At 42.9% G+C, this 16,756-nt stretch overlaps 1 protein-coding gene across 1 annotated transcript; it reads left to right on the plus strand.

The window, feature by feature from the left end:
* Window positions 6,278-16,190, plus strand: LOC8085997 (disease resistance protein RPP13). The gene is made up of 4 exons (XM_002449957.2): window positions 6,278-6,573; window positions 6,850-6,926; window positions 7,176-8,166; window positions 13,699-16,190. The coding sequence occupies exons 3-4, from the start codon at window positions 7,217-7,219 to the stop codon at window positions 15,827-15,829; spliced, it is 3,081 nt and encodes a 1,026-aa protein (XP_002450002.2). The 5' UTR covers window positions 6,278-6,573; window positions 6,850-6,926; window positions 7,176-7,216; the 3' UTR covers window positions 15,830-16,190.

A 16,756-nucleotide genomic window follows, 5' to 3' on the forward strand; every position in this document is an offset into this window, starting at 1 on the left:
CGCATTCCAATGTAGACAATCATACACGAAGCAAACAAGCTATAATTAGAACAATACACCAAACAGTGGTAAAACAAAGATAAAAGTTTATCAAAATGTTCTACGCAGCGCTACGATCACACAAAAGTAAAGTTCACGAAAAACGGAATTAAAACGTAGAAGTTATGAATTTTCTAAGATTTCCTATAGAGAAATAATCAATTAATTAATACCAGGAAATTTAAAAGTTTCAAAACAGAGAATAAATAATTCTAACATGTAGAGCTCGTGAATACGAATCTAACGAAATTCGAATGGATAAAAACGGAGTTAAAATGAGTATTTTATGAGCATTACAAAATCAGTGGCATTTCTGTAAATACTGGAAAGCGCATTTAGGTTTCAGCCGACCGGAATAAGCTTTCAGAACCGGAAGGATCGCGGGTTCTATTTTGGAATTCTTTGAGGGCTCTTTAACAAAATACCCCCCCGAAGGGGTATTTTCTAATCTCCACCGCCCACGGCCGATCCAACGGCCGAGATTCAGCGGGGAAGGGAACCAGGCGGCGGCCGGCCGCCGGAAGCCAAGCACAGCGCGGCGGCGCCATTGGTGACGCCTCGGAGTTCGCCGTCGACCTCGGTTTCTGCGGAAACAAGCACCAAACTCCGAATAAAAGGTACCGGGAGTTGGAGAAACGCTTCGCGAACTCACCTAGATGGTTTACTCGGGCCGAGGGATGGCGGGGAGGTCGGGTCGCGGCGGGGATGAAACTCGGCTTGACGAGATCTCACCCGTGCTGGTTTAGGTCGCTTAGGGTTCGTCCTTTGCGGCTCAGAGGGGAAAAAACGACACGCGGGGCACCTCTAGGGGCTTTATAGGTTCTCGGTTTGCGAAAAAGGGCAAGAAATCCCGCTCCCGGATTGGATTTGGCCCGCTGTTCGTGACCGGCTTGGACTCGCCAGGGAGGAAGAAGGAAAGGGTGCTGACATGCGGGCCCGTGCCGTCAGCGACAAAGAGGAGGGGGATCAGGGCGCGCACGTGTGGCATGGCCACTGGGCCGCAAGCTGGCCGATCTGAGCTGGGTCGCAGGGAGAAGGAGGCGCGGGGGAAAAAGAAAGGCAGGCCGGGGAAAAAGAGTGGGCCGGGGAGAACTGGGCCGCGCCCGGTTGGCTGGTTTCCAGGGGGTGACTTCTTTTTTTTCTTCTTTTTCTTTTCTGTTTCTTTTTTTTCCACTTCTCCTTTGTTTTCTAAAGTCTTTTTGAAAAGAGATTTTAAATCCTTTTGAAGATAAACAAAATACATAGACAAAAAGCAAGCAAGCAAGTAAACAAATAAATTGATTCCAGCATGAAGGCACCACCATGTTTCTAACCTTGTAATAAAATTTAGTTTTGACAAAAATTATTTATTTGCTAAATTCAAATGCCCACAAAAATACTTAAATAAATCAAATTAAATCCTATTAATTTCAAATCGAATTTTGGGTGTTACAGGATCAAGCAACAATACCACTGCAAGCAAGCTAGCATCCCATGCGACGACAGTACAGTTCTATTTAATTCCAATCCATTTCAGTACTTAGATCCTGTTTGATACTCTAAACAAAGTTAGAAGTTAGAGTTATTCTTTAACTTATGACTAGCCCTCTAGCTAAAGAGGTGTTTGGATGCAAACGTTAGATTGACAATTAATATACTTTCTCAATCATTTGACTCCTTTCCAACTAGATGTGGTGTGGTCTGCTGTTGTGTGGCCTCCTTCCACTCATGGCTTCGACTCGCGGTGGACGATAAGGAGGGAGCTCCTCATGTGGCTAGGGAGGAGCTCATCACCGGCACTTGCGAGTAGAGATTGAGATCCGTGAGTCCAGAGCCGCTCAATGACGGCTACGAGCCCCACGCGTCGAAGCCATCTCCGTCCATCGATGGGAGATGACGGCGAGGTAGGCTTGTGGCGGCGGCACTAGTTCCCGGGAGGCAGCCGTGTAGCTACGGATTCACATCGCGCATGGGAAGAGAAACTGGTCACACGACGGGAGCCAATCCCGTGTGGCAAAACAACGCTTTTCTTGTGGGCCCACCTCAAATAGCCTCAAATAGCCCAAATAAATACTTCTTTGGAGGATAGTTTTTTGGAGTGGATTAGATGTAAATAACCCTAATCTAACTCTCATGTTTTGATACTTTAGGACATTTTTTTCTTAGTCGACAGTTTCAATAGAATTTTATTATAGTTTTATGCATATTAAATATGCTGGTGTGACACTATATTAATAAAGAGAGAGATGATAAGAATTTTATAGAAATAGAGAGAGTTTCATCCCCATAAAATTCTTCTCACTATTTCCAAAATATTGATGTGTTGAAAACTAAGCCATGAAACCCTACAGAGGATGACACATAAGCAGTAAATGATATTTTTAGGTGAAGGTATTTTTCAATTCGTTTGCTCCTTTATAGTATAGATAATTATGGCAGAGGTGAACAACCTTGTAGAAAATAAAATATGGCCTTATTTAGTTACACCCAAAATCCAAAAACTTTTTAAGATTCTTCATCATATCGAATCTTTGGACGTATACATGGAGCATTAAATATAGACGAAATCAAAAACTAATTGCACAGTTTGCCTCTAATTTGCGTGATGAATCTTTCGAGCCTAGTTATTCTATGATTGAATAATAATTATCAAATACAAACGAAAATACTATAGCGTTCCAAAAATATTTGGTGAGGAAACTAAACAAGACCTACATCTAATGGTTAGATCACGAGAGCCTATAGATTTGATGGCTAGATACTATTTCTAATTAACGTGAGAATTTCTAGCATTAAACATTTTTTTTCGAACGTGCCTTACGAGAATAACATAGAGACTTCATTTGGGGCCGGCCTGGTTCAATCGGTAAAATTTTGGGATTTTGGGTACTGCAGCATTTTCGTTTTCGTTTGTATTTAATAAAAATTATACAATCATGAACTAACTGGGCTTAGAATATTCTTTTCAAAAATGATAGGTAAACTATGTAATTAGTTTTTGTTTTTGTCTATATTTAATACTCAATGCATACACCGTAAGTAAAGTTTTCCAAATGGGCCAGGCCCGCTAGGCTGACACGGGCACGGCCCGAGAAAGCACGACCCAAGCACGCCCCGGCCCGCATGCCGGCGTGCCCGTGCCAGGCACGGCTCGCTATCGTGCCCGTGCCTAGGCCGTGAGTTCGGCCCATGGGCCAGCCCAGGCACGGCACGGAAATGTGGCCTGGCCCGCTTAGGCATGACATATTCAATATCAGTCGTCCGACTTGAAACCCTAGATGATGCTGCCCATTGGATCCGACCATTGCTGAGCCTTGTATAAAATCCAAGGCCGCCCCCACAACTCCTCATTCGCGTCGCCTCGCCTCTCCCCTCTCCCCTCCCACCGCAACGCAACCCTCACTGACTCACGTCGAGTTAGCCGTGGCGAACGACGACTCCACGGGGCGAGGGCGACGGCGGCTCGCCGTCGTCACCTCCCCTTCGTCTCGCCGGCTGGCATCTCAAGAGCCAGAGTCGCCGGAGCCATGAAGAACCAGGTCAGCTAGCTAGATCCATTCCCCAAATCCCTAATCCCCAGCTCTTCTTCTCGTTGTTCCCTAATCTTCTTCCATGCTTATCTGCAGATCCGCTGAAGTGGTGCTGCTCGGAGGACTCGGGAATGCTTCTACGTCGTCGGCGACCGGGAGTGCAAGGAAAGCCGAAACCCTAACCCTAGCCCCGCCCGTTCTTACTTCTTCTTTTTTTGCTAGTTGATGTTCTATTCTGTTCTTGTTCTAATCAGTGCAAGTTCGTTTGTTTGCAGCCGTTTGAGGCCACCGCCGGTTAGGATGGCGGCCGTCCGGGCTGGGCGTAATGTCTCTGAAGACACGGCGGAGGCCAGCGCCACCACCATGGATGATGAGGACGAGATGCTACGGAACCAGCCTTAGTCATAGTCTTCATGTTTAATCTTTATTTTGGCTTCAACTTGGGTTTGTAATATGAGAACTTGGACAATGTAAGAACATTGAACTTTCATGAAGCTAGGCTGTACTCTTTTTCATGACTAGGGTTTCTCAAAAGGGTGAGTTTTACCTAGCAGGTTTTAATGAGGCAGCCATTGCACATGCTCTCAATATATTTCTATTTTCTTAGCTTGTGTGTTTTCTTTGGTTTTCTTTCTCTGGTTCTTTTCTGGCAATTTAGATTTCATAATCTTCTTGTTGACTTAATTCTGATTCTGATGGAGTACTTTGTGAAACATGTGGCTGTACCTAGGCCGGCATGGGCACTGCAGTGCCATCGGGCCTGTTGACACGGCACGACACAGTTTCTCCTTGATAGTGCCATGCGTGGGCCATCACTACGGCACGTTGGCACTATCAGGCACGGCACGGCGCGCTGCCGTGCCCGTGCCGTGTCATGTCGTGCCCGTGCATGTGCCGTGCCGGGTGGCCTATTTGGAAAACTATAACCGTAAGACTCGATGGGATGGAGAATCTAAAATCTGTGGCAAATTTTTTTTGGAAATTAAACAAGGCCTAAGATGCAAAAGTACGAACGTGTTGTCCCAGCATTGGACAATAGCACCGTACTGCGGTCGGATCGGATGGTTGCCTGCTTAGGCCTTGTTTACCTCATTCCAAAATTCAAAAAAATTTAAGTTTTTTCATCACATTAAATTTTACGGTACATACATAAAGCATTTAATATAGATAAAATTAACTAATTATACTTATAATTTGTGAGATGATCTTTTAACTGAATAATATTTGTCACAAACAAACAAAAAAATACTATCGTATCCACAACAAGGCCTTAGTGGTAGGGTCGTCGGTCATGGTCGTCGCCTCGTCCGCTTGTGTATGTTGCTCAGCAGTCTCCCATGGTCCCAGCCCTTAAATTTTAGGGGCCCTCACCGCCATGGCCCACTCGTTCCGATCATAGTGAGGCTTTGTTTAGTTCATCCGAAATTCAAAAAGTTTTTAAATTTCTTTGTCACATCGAATCTTGCGGCATATGCATGAAGCATTAAATATAGACGATAACAAAAACTAATCACACAGTTTGACTGTAAATTGTGAGACGAATCTTTTGACCCTAGTTAGTCTATGATTTGGACAATATTTATCATAAACAAACGAAAGTGCTACAGTAGCGAAATCCAAAAAATTTTCACATCTAAATAAGTCATGAGGTTAGTTTCTCTCAAAAACCATTTTTTTAAAATTTCTTGTTACATTAAATTTTTGGACACATACATAAAGTATTAAATAGAGAAAAAAATAAAAACTAAATGTACACTTTATCTGTAATTTACAAGACGAATTTTTTAAAGCTAGATAATCTATGATTAAACAATATTTATCAAATACAAATAAAAAATACCACAATAGTCAAAACCAAAAATTTTCGGGAAACCAGACTCGCGTTGATGCCGTCCCTAGTCTAAGAAAACTTTTAACTTGAGTAGCTAGTACAGCTGGCAAGCATCTCTATGATAATAAGTACACATGCATGCTTCGAGATCTACATACATATAGTACATGTTTTCTCGACTGCTATATACTGCAGATAAATATTGTCAACTCGTGCCCTGCTTCCATCTCCTTTCAGGGTCCGTGGGCAAACCAGTTTCTATCATCACTTTATTTACTCAAAAAATTTTCATCCATCCTATCGAATCTTTGGAGACATAAATAAAATATTAAATATATATAAAAAAATAAACTAATTATACACAGTTTGGTTGAAAAAATCGCGAGACGAATCTTTTAAGCCTAGTTACTCTATGATTAGCCTTAAGTGCTACAGTAACCCACATATGCTAATGATAGATTAATTATGCTTAATAGATTTGTCTTGTAGTTTCCTGACGAGCTATGTAATTTATTTTTTTATTAGTTTCTAAAAATCCTTCCCGACATTCTTCCAACACATCTGATGTGACGCCAAAAAAATTTTCATCCTCAATCTAAACAAGGCCATGGAGACCAATTACTTAGTTTTGGCCTTGTTTAGTTCCCAAAAATTTTGCAAAATTTTTCAGATTCCCCGTCACATCAAATCTTTAGACGCATGCATGAGGTATTAAATATAGACAAAAATAAAAACTAATTGCACAGTTTGGTCGGAATTGACGAGACGAATCTTTTGAGTCTCGTTAGTACATGATTGGATAATGTTTATCAAATATAAACGAAAGTGGTACTATTTTTATTTTGCAAAATTTTTTGGAACTAAACAAGGTTAAGGATTGCGCTGGTTAGCACCTCCTCCTCCTCGGGCCTTGTTATCCCCCTTTGAAGATGGACTCCACTCCGATGGCTAATTGATTATGCAAAGGAGCAGGTTCCCAGTCTGATCCGCAAACCCAAGGAAGGTCTCCCCTCTTGCCCCCATCTCTCGTCCTCGGCTGCTCCTATGCCGATCTGACAACAACGGCTTCTTTCCTCGCAATGCCAATGGCAGCTGACGACCCAGCTAACAACATGGTCGTCGCCCATGTTCTTGCCCGGTGAACCAAACGAACCATCCATTACAGAGCGTACAGTACCTGAGCAAGCTAATAAGGTAACTCACTTGGAATTTGCATTGCTAATTAATCTCCCCTCTTCCCTATATATTTCAGTGCAATATATATATATATATGTATATGTGGTCTATTTTCTATTGTCGAACGATTGGAATACAATGCCATCTCATGACACTAATTAAGCTAGATCTTAACTTTTGTGCTTGACTGACTGAGCAAAATTGCTTGCGTCGTATATACTACGCACACTATTTTTCATTCATGCATTCACCAGAATGATATTGCAAACGGATTATATTGTTGGTCTGTTGTAGGTGCTTATTACTACTCCATGGTTTTGATGTTCCATTCCAACCTCAATGATGAAACACAGGCTTCCCCTGTGAGAAAGGTGAGTCGGATGCATGCCTCATCCATCATGTCCTTCTCTCCCCAAAACCATAGTCTCGCTTGCTCCTCTCCGTCTCCAAGAGACAACAAATAATAACGCTCTTATATTATCCGCAACTTCCGATCCATCACACCGAAAACAACCGGAAATTAATTCTAATAACCTACTAGTACATAATCATTCTATATAGGTATACCAGGTAGCAAAATTAAACAGAGACTGAACTCAATGCTTTCTTGCAATGGGCAGATAATTCCAATCTTCTGTTGAAGAACCAAGATAGCACGAAGATGGATCTTGTGGTAGGTGCTTCAGAATCAACCATCAACAGTCTTGTGGGCAAGCTGGGCAGTCTTCTTGCCCAGGAATATGCTCTGATAAGGGGCGTACGTGGTGACATCCAGTACATCAACGATGAGCTCGCCAGCATGAAGGCCTTCCTTCTTGACCTCACCCAGGATGACCACGATAATCGGAAGAAGGACTGGATGAAGCAGATCCGTGACATGGCCTATGACTGTGAGGACTGCATAGATGACTTTGCCCATCGCCTCCCCAAGGATTCAAACTTTTCTGGCAAGTGCTGCTGCCCATGGCTGGCCGCACTGCTTTATGACCTCTGGACGTGCTGGCCTCGCCATGAAATTGCTTCCAATATTGCAGAGCTCAAGGTCCGGGCTCAACTAATCGCGGACCGACGCATGAGATACGGAGTGGAGAGCCCAAAAGGCAGAGAAAGCAATGACTCGTCTGATGATGTCCCTGGGTACGACGAAATTGCTGAGGATCAGCTCCCAAGGCGTGAGATGACTATGAAGGAGCCTGTCGGAACGAGGACTGTCATGGAGGAACTTGAGAAGTGGGTCGAGAACAAAGCTGTAAAGGACCGAACTGTCGCATCCATTGTTGGATTTGGGGGTGTGGGAAAGACCACGATTGCCATGGCGCTGTTCAATAAAGTTATGAAAGATTTTGACTGCCGGGCTTGGGTCACTGTGTCTCAGAACTATGATGAAGAAGCCGTTTTCCGTGATATTCTGAGTCAAATCATCCCAGATTACAATCAGCAAGACAGTTATGAAAACACTGAGAGAAGGAATACAGAGAAATGCATTCCAGGCCAATTCAAACGAGCTTTACAACTCTGCCGAAGGCACACACCGACAACACAGCATGACAATTCTGGGCGGTCCAAATTGACTTCAGCAACAACGGTAAAGGAGCACCTGCAGGAAAAGAGGTACACTTAAAATCTTTGTCTCACAAGAGTCACAAATAATCTAGCATCATCCATTTCATAGTTCCATTTTTATTGTTCCATTCCATTATAGTTTCATTTCTATTATTCCTTTGCCTTATAGTTTCTCGTGCGCTGTCACCTGCAATCACATTAGATGTTTCCCCTGCAATTTCTTTGAACTGAAATTTCTAGAACCAGACAGTGATAGTGTTTTAAGTGTCATCAGTTCATCACCATGGCATGCATGGTGTTCGTCGGATGTCATGAGTCTGGGTCTTTGGTGGATCGGGTACTCAACAACACGACAGAAGACATGACAATGTATCCTGGTTTAGGCTTTCGAGGCCCTATGTCCAACAGAGAATAGTTCTTTGTATTAGAGAGCACGCTCTATGTGGAAACCAGAAAAATGGATGATTTAATTTGGTGAAAGTATGAGCTCCCCACTATGGGAAACGAGTTTATAGCATGCCCCATGATGGGTGAACCCATCCATGTCCTATACTATGGCATGGGTGCCACTCGTTCTGCCTATTAACAGCTCAAAGAGTAACTTGCACAAATGCATTTCACTATTCACACATTCGTCATTCACCTTAGGTCTTGTTTAGTTCCAAATTTTTTTGGAAAATCGACACTGTAGCACTTTCGTTTGTATTTGACAAATATTGTCCAATCATGGACTAACTAAGCTCGAAAGATTCGTCTCGTCAATTCCGACTAAACTGTACAATTAGTTTTTATTTTTATCTATATTTAATACTTCATGTATGCATCTAAAGATTCGATGTGACGGGAAATCTGAAAAAATTTATAAATTTTTTTGGGAACTAAACAAGGCCTTAGTGATTCCAGATCTAGGACAACCAATTCCGTGGGCTTCTAAGTTTGCTATGTGGGACATAGTCCCCAAGTACCCTGCAAGGAAAGACGTAATCCTACTAGGACTCCAACATTGTAATTGAATAGGAGACTTGCTTCCTAGACTATATAAGGACGGTAGGGCTCCATAGATCAGCAGATTGCACAACATCTCATACACAACAATCCAACACAAAGGCATCAAGTTGAACTGGATGTAAGGTATTACGCTATACTAGTGGCCTAAACTAGTATAAATTATTGCCTACACATTTATCGTCGAGTTCTGTATACGCCAAAGCCCACCAAACTCTATCCCTGGTAACCCTACGATAGGTTGTTGGTCACCAAACACCAACACATAGATCCTTTTCTGGATGTCAATTAGTAACCATTTGCCATGTTTAGGACCAATACACAATTAAAGGACCATAAAGGTGTTGTGCTTGAGTACCACATCGTCAATGATGATGAATGACTTCATTACCCTATATAGGCATCATGCTTCTATTATGTCCTTGTGAAGTTCGCCTTGTAATAGTTATCAACTGGTAGCGTCCAGTTTGGTTTTACTGCCATCACTTCTGCATTTTGCTATTGGGTAGATGTTCTGCACTAGGTGGTGTGTCCTCATAGTCGCACTTTAGTCGTATAGAGCATTTGTTGATTATGCAGCTTTGATCCCATTGAATTTTGATTCTAGATTATCAATTTCTTCAAACTGCACTTTTGTCATTGGTTCATTACCATGCCATGCATGTTGTTCATTGGATGTTAGGAGTGTGGTTCTTCGGTGGCTTGGGTACTTAAGAACATGAGAGAAGACAAGACAATGTATCCTGGTTTAGGCTTTCGAGACCCTACGTCCAGCAGTTAGTAGTTATTTGCATTCAAGAGCACCCAAACTGGGGGTTTACAATGAAGTACAATGAGAGTTTGGCTGGGGATTGTTTGGTGCTAACCTACGACTCATGGGTGGTGAGGTTTATCCCCAGCAATTAAGGGAAATGCTCCTATCTCTTTCTCAGTTGCTGGTGGGGTGTTCCTCTCTATTGAGCTATTCTTCTATCGAGCTCTAGTGCTCTGCTTCCTAGCAAATGACTGAAAGCGAAAGAAGCCCCCTTCTATGGCAGCCGATGAACTTGCCCTTATATTCTAGGAAGGTTGAGTACAAGGCGGTTTGAGAGCTATAGTATATACCCTTCATGCACCGAGACCTAGGAGGGTGATGTTGCAACATGGATGGACCTCAATGTTGTCGTGGATTTTGGGGAGCTCTGCTGACGTTTTTGGTGCCCTAGCGCTTGACCGATAGGGATTGTCCCCACTAGACTGGTCTGTACCTAGTGAGCCTTCTTAAGGCTTCCATGACAGTGAAGATTCCCTGGCTCAGGGGCTAACAAGTAGGCCTAGGAGCCCCAGGCCCTTGTAGCTAGTGGTGCAGTTTTCCCAATTGTGTCATGACATCTACATGACTCTGTTGAAGGATTGGTTGATAGCTCTCTTTGCCTATTGTTTGGGTTGGAGCCCTCGAGCCATGAATGCTCGGCTACCAGCCAATGCTTAAGGTGTTGGCCATTGGCCTAGCCACTAGCTCGGGTTTGGGTCGAGCATTGGCCAGGCACAAGCTTATGTTGTTCAGGGGCTAGGGGTATTGCAGAGTCCTTGAGTCTAGGGTGGAGGTAGTGAGTGAGCTTAGGCTCTGCACAACTTTTGATTAGATGGTGCGCACGAGCATGCCCGATGGGTATAGCCCCTAAGCCCCTGAGTGATCCAATAGAGATTGGTTGGGGGTCTATCAGTCAGCGTGCTGTCATGTCCGAATGTCACTCTACAACCACTCTAGTTGATGCCCGCATGAAGCTTTCTGCCACCGATGGATCTCCTGTCGCTGATCCGACACACTACTGCTGTCTCACCGGTGCTCTCCAGTACTTGACACTGACTCGTCCTGACACTGCCTATGTTGTTCAGCAAGTCTGTCTGTTTATGCATGACCCGAGGGAACCTCATCTCGCATTGCTTAAGAGGATTCTTCATTATGTCGAGGGCACACAATCTACTGGTCTTCATCTTAGTGCTGGACCGGTTGATAGTCTCACCACCTACTCGGATGCTGACCGGGCTGGTTGTCCAGATTCTCGATGCTCGACCTTGAGTTACTGTGTCTATCTTGGTGACAACTTGGTGTCTTGGTATTCTAAATGGTAGACCAGTGTCTCTCTCTCCGGCGCCGAGGCAGAATACAGGGTTGTGGCACACGCTGTTGTAGAGACATGTTGACTTCGTCAGTTGCTCCAGGAGCTCCACACCCCGCTCACTTCGATGATGATTGTTTACTGTGATAATGTCAGCGCAGTATACATGACCAGGGATCCTGTTCATCATCGCCGCATGAGGCATATTGAGATTGGCATTCACTTTGTCCATGATAAGGTTGCTCTGGGTCAGGTCCGAGTGCTCCATGTCCCATCGTCACACCAGTTTGCGGACATCATGACCAAAGGCTTACCTGTATAGCTCTTTACTGACTTTAGGACTAGTCTTTGCATCCGAGACTCTGCTGCTACGACTAAGGGCGGGTATTAGAGATATACATAGATATATATTTGATATGTATAGCTGACTCATAGTATACGTGATATATAGTGTTGTAATCGTACACAACTTGTACCTTAGCCTTCCTGGCTATATAATGAAAGGCCACTCCCCCCTATCGGGTGTACGGTGTATTTGCCCTCTACTATATGTTTCTACAGTCTCCAATGCTCTTTCGCTGAATGAGATGAGCTTAGGTCAGGGTCTGTTCACACCACCTCAACACACTGTACATAATCAGTGTTATATCCGGTGCGCATGACCGGTGCATATTGGATGCCTATGTGCAGAAACATAGCACGAACACAAGGAACCCTAAGCACCGGTCATGTCTAGTGCAAGATCCGGTGCCCCCAAGGAGACGACCAGTGCACACAAACAATGCCCAAAAAGCCTGAAACTTGATCATATCTTGGCTAAATAAAAAACCAGTTGTCACCAATATTTTACCTGATGGTCACAAAGGTTATTGGTGGGCTATCCCTAAGAAATCATCGCCTAAGACTTAGTCGAATCACAAGAATTTGACATTTCATGATGAACTTGGTTTTTCTTCCCCCAAAAGACAAAATTGCCTCGAGCTATGAGCTCATGTGGATTCAGAGAAATTCACTTGGTAGAAGTGATCAACACACGTCCTAGCTCATCTTAGATCAGCTAAATGACCCAAAACCACTTCAAACAAAAAGTTGATGCAAAACAAGATATAGGGAAAGCAAAGGATGAAGAACAACAACAAGAAGGATTTCAAATCCTAGAGGAGAACGAGAGGTAAGGGCCTATCTTCCCACTTTCAAAAGGTTCATAGAACATAGATGAAGGATTTGCAGTAGCTACTTCATCTTTTGATCTCCTACAACAATCTAGAGGGAGGGGAAAACCTAGCAAGGGTAAAAAAGACTCACTAAAGCAATGTTTTCCTAGATGTTAAATGGTAAATAGCCGGTCACCTTTCATTTAGCCATTATACATGCTAAACAGTCCACTAAATGGGCTCAATGGACAATTAGACAGTCTAAACAAATGATTAAGCAGAAACAGTGTACCACTGTGTAGCGTTTATACATCGTTTAAACGGTCTAAACGGCTGTTTAGCCAAACAATGCACTAAAGAGATAAGGACGATTAGGGAATCCTCCACTTATTTATATAGACACACATTCCCAACTTGCCCCTTAGATATTTGGAGCGAACCACCTAACCGAAGGTGTTTTCTGGTCCAACTCAAAGTTTTGGTAATCCGATAGACACATGCCCATTTATGACCTAGTTTTGCCTCGATGCAAGCCTCATGATGACACCACGTGCTGCCTCTGGTTACCGCCGGAACTGCACCCGAGTTTTGAGGTCCAAACCACAAAACCGCTCAACACATGTCACCATTGTCCTTGGCCACCTGTCCATCAAGTCCTCCTGCGCCTTCGCTTGACTTCCATCGTCTTGACTTGGTTAACATAGTACATCTCCCATGTACTTGTTGATGACCCTAGGTGTCAGCACCCATAGTCAGTCACCTGGCTTCTCCAGTCTCTCCATCCAAGCCTCGACATCCATCCTTCGTCGCTCCCAGTCCATCAGCATGGACCCGCTTGACCTTCACCTTCGCCGCCGACCACCATTTCCGAGCTCCACAACCACAAGACAAGAGACACATTACACACAACCCAACTCATGCCACAGTTACTTCAACAAGTCAATCCAAAGCACAAATCTCGTTGACAATCACTCATTACAAATCGAACCACAAGCACACATATTAACCTTAGGTTTGCAGTAGGATATCATGTTATTATGTACTCCTTGGTACCTGAGCTCAAGGCAGCCATGCGGGCGTTCTCTAGCAGTCACTTCTTCTTGGTCCTAACGTTAATCATTTTGCTATCGTATTTACACTCATATGAAATCAAGAAAAAAAAACTAACGCTATGTAATATATGCTACGTCATCCAAAGTCATCTCACTACTCAAGATTACATCAGTAAACAATCTGTACAATCTGTCCTAAAATATATGCCACTTTTGGAATCTTGTTTTTTTGTCTCATATGAGATTTCTCTTGTCCCTGTTTGCCAGGTATATCATCTTAGTTGATGACATATGGTCGGCAGAAACATGGAAGCAAATATCACGTTGTTTGCCAGATAATAATAGAAGCAGCAGAATAATAGTTACTTCAAGACTTCGTTCTGTTGGTGCAGCCTGCTACCAGAGTGAAAAAGATCATATCTTTTCAATTGATTTTCTCTGTGATGAAGATGCCGAGATGTTATTCAAGCAGAGTGTTTCTGAATCGAAATGCCGCAATGATGGTGATGCCAATAATTTATCCAAGCAAAACCAGAAACACAGCGACAAGGAAATAATACACCATGGAGAATTATGGAGAAGGTGTGGGGGCCAGCCTTTGGCCATAGTCACCATGGCTGGTCTTGTGGCCTGCAACCAAAACAAACCGACGAAGTATTGGGATAAGCTTTGCAAAAGATTGCCAGCACGAGAGACTTCCGTTACTGAGGTGTTTGACAAACAAGTAAATTCTCTTACTCTGGAAGGAGTTAAAAGGATTCTTGATTGTTGCTACAATGATCTGCATGGAGATCTCAAGACCTGCTTATTGTACTTAGCCATGTTTCCAAAGGGTTGTAAAACTAGTAGGAAGTGTGTAACCCGGCGATGGATAGCTGAAGGTTTTGTTACTAAGAAGTATGGGCTGACAGAGGAGGAACTTGCAGAGACATACTTTAATCAGCTTTTAAGAAGGAAGTTAATACGTCCTGTGGATCACAGCAGCAACGGAAAGCTAAAAACCTTTCAAGTACATGACATGGTTCTTGACTATATTGCATCCAAAGCAAGAGAAGAGAATTTTATTACGGTGATTGGTGGGCACTGGATGATGCCAGCACCGAGTGGTAAAGTTCGTCGACTGTCCATGCAGAGCAGTAGTTCTAAGCCTGGAGATTCAACAAAAGGCTTCAATCTGTCTCAAGTGCGGTCGCTGACCGCTTTTGGGAACATTAATCAGCTGCGTTTTCAAGAATTTAATAACAGATTAATACAAGTCCTGGATTTTCAAGGACTGAAGGGAGTTAGAGACAAACATATGAATCACATTTGTAAAATGCTTATACTGAAGTATTTGAGCCTCCGAGGAACAGCTATTACTGAAATTCCACCGAGAATTGGGAAACTTGAGTTTTTAGAAACACTTGACATAAGGGAAACAGATGTTGAAGAGCTTCCTGAAAATGTAAGGAAACTAAAACGGATCACTAGCATACTTGGTGGGAGTAAAAACAAAAACCCACGGAAAGGGTTAAGGCTGCCTGAAGAAAAACGTAAGAAGCAACAGTTGCAAGATAAAGAGGACGATGGAATGAAAGCACTGCGTTTGCAAGATAACGAGGGTAATGGGATGAAAGCACTGCGCATACTTTCTGGGATCGAGATCAACAAAACAACAGCTGTAGAAAGCTTTTATTTGTTGACGGAGCTAAAGAAGCTGAGTATTTACAAGCTGAGTATAGAGGGTCCAGATAAAATTCAAATCTTCGAACAACTATTATCTTCTATTGAGTACCTTTGCAGCTGTGGTCTGCAGACTCTGGCAATCAACGATTTAGATTCTGAATTTATCGAATCACTAGACAAAATGTCCGCAGCTCCAAGATATCTCGTTGCACTTGAGCTTTCAGGAAAGTTAGAAGAAACCCCAAATTGGCTCCAGAAACTACACACACTGAACAAGTTAACCCTATCTGTCACAGTTCTCAGGACAGGTACTTTGGATCTCCTCTCCAGCATGCCGCTGCTGTATTCTCTCACATTTTCATTTAGTGGAGCCAAGCAGGATAATGATATAGTGAATGTCCTCGAGAAGAATAAATCACAATCTGATGGGGAGATCTTTGTTCCAAAAGGATTCAAAAGCCTTAAGCTTCTTCGGTTCTTTGCACCTCGTGTTCCAAAGCTGGGCTTCTGTGACAACGCAATGCCAGCACTTGAGATTATTGAGATGAGGTATCAAACCTTCGAAGGTCTGTTTGGAGTTAACACACTTGGCAATCTCAAAGGTGTGCATCTCAGAGAGGAGAAACTGGGAGAAAAAGATGAGAAAACAATAAACGGATTCTTGTTAGATGATTTGAAATATAGCACAGAGGAACTGCAGGTAGCCATTGATCACACCTTCATCACTTATTGAATAGTCGAAATGCATTTCTGCCAGCGATCGCCCCCTTCGCATGGAATGGAGATTGGAATCTTATATATATTATTCCCTGCTTTCTAGTTTGCAAAATAAACAGTTGTCTGTCATCCCATGGCACTGTTATTTGTCATAGATGTTTCTATGTACTGCTGTGAAGTTCGGTTATGCTATTACAGTTACAGTGATGGTCTGTTTATTGTTCAGTTATGGTTGCTCTAATAATAAAGTGGAGGACCCTCCATGGCACACCATTTGTAACCCATTTGTAATTTTGTTCGATCAGTTGTAATATTACTCTGTACTCTTATATAAAACTCGCAAACTAATTTATTGTGGTGAATCGTTGTTTTTGTAATCTACGAATGCTTGACTTGGTAACAGATCGATATGTGTCGCACAAGGAAGCAGCATCTTATACTTTGATCGTGTATTTGTGTGTGCGTGTGCGAGGGGAGAGAGAAATATTGAACATCCTAGAATGTGTGTGAGCTGATGTAATACTACACAAGCTGTCCCTTGATTACATAATAAGGCAACGATCTCTACTCAAAAGGTTGACACTGGTTTACTGCAATTAGTTTTTAATGAGTCAAAAATCTTGCATTTGTATCAACAAGTTTAGTGATTGCCCCAATTAATCACATGAAACTAATAACATGAATAATGAATAGCATTTAAAACATCAACAATCATTTGTCATTATTCCATAAGAAGTCCAAGGCCACTCATGACAATGAGTACGGTGGTTATAAAAGTTTTATACTCTATAAAGGTTGTACATTTTCATCATGACCGTGATTTACCTTTTCGCTTGAGGTTATCATCGTGTTGACCCATTATCAAGGAAGGGTGACAGGGTTCACTATAAAGCCTTTTAAAGGTTTAGTATTCCAATTGGCAAGCAGATGTAGGAACCCCTTT

Source organism: Sorghum bicolor, chromosome 5, assembly GCF_000003195.3.
Source record: "Sorghum bicolor cultivar BTx623 chromosome 5, Sorghum_bicolor_NCBIv3, whole genome shotgun sequence".
In the NCBI taxonomy this organism is placed as follows: Eukaryota; Viridiplantae; Streptophyta; class Magnoliopsida; order Poales; family Poaceae; genus Sorghum; species Sorghum bicolor.

Excerpts from the sequence above, each read along its gene's own strand:
- LOC8085997 (XM_002449957.2), top strand. The coding sequence starts at position 7,217 with ATGGATCTTGTGGTAGGTGCTTCAGAATCAACCATCAACAGTCTTGTG. Across the intron at positions 8,167-13,698 it reads GAGCACCTGCAGGAAAAGAG|GTATATCATCTTAGTTGATG; the intron begins GTACACTTAAAA and ends CCTGTTTGCCAG.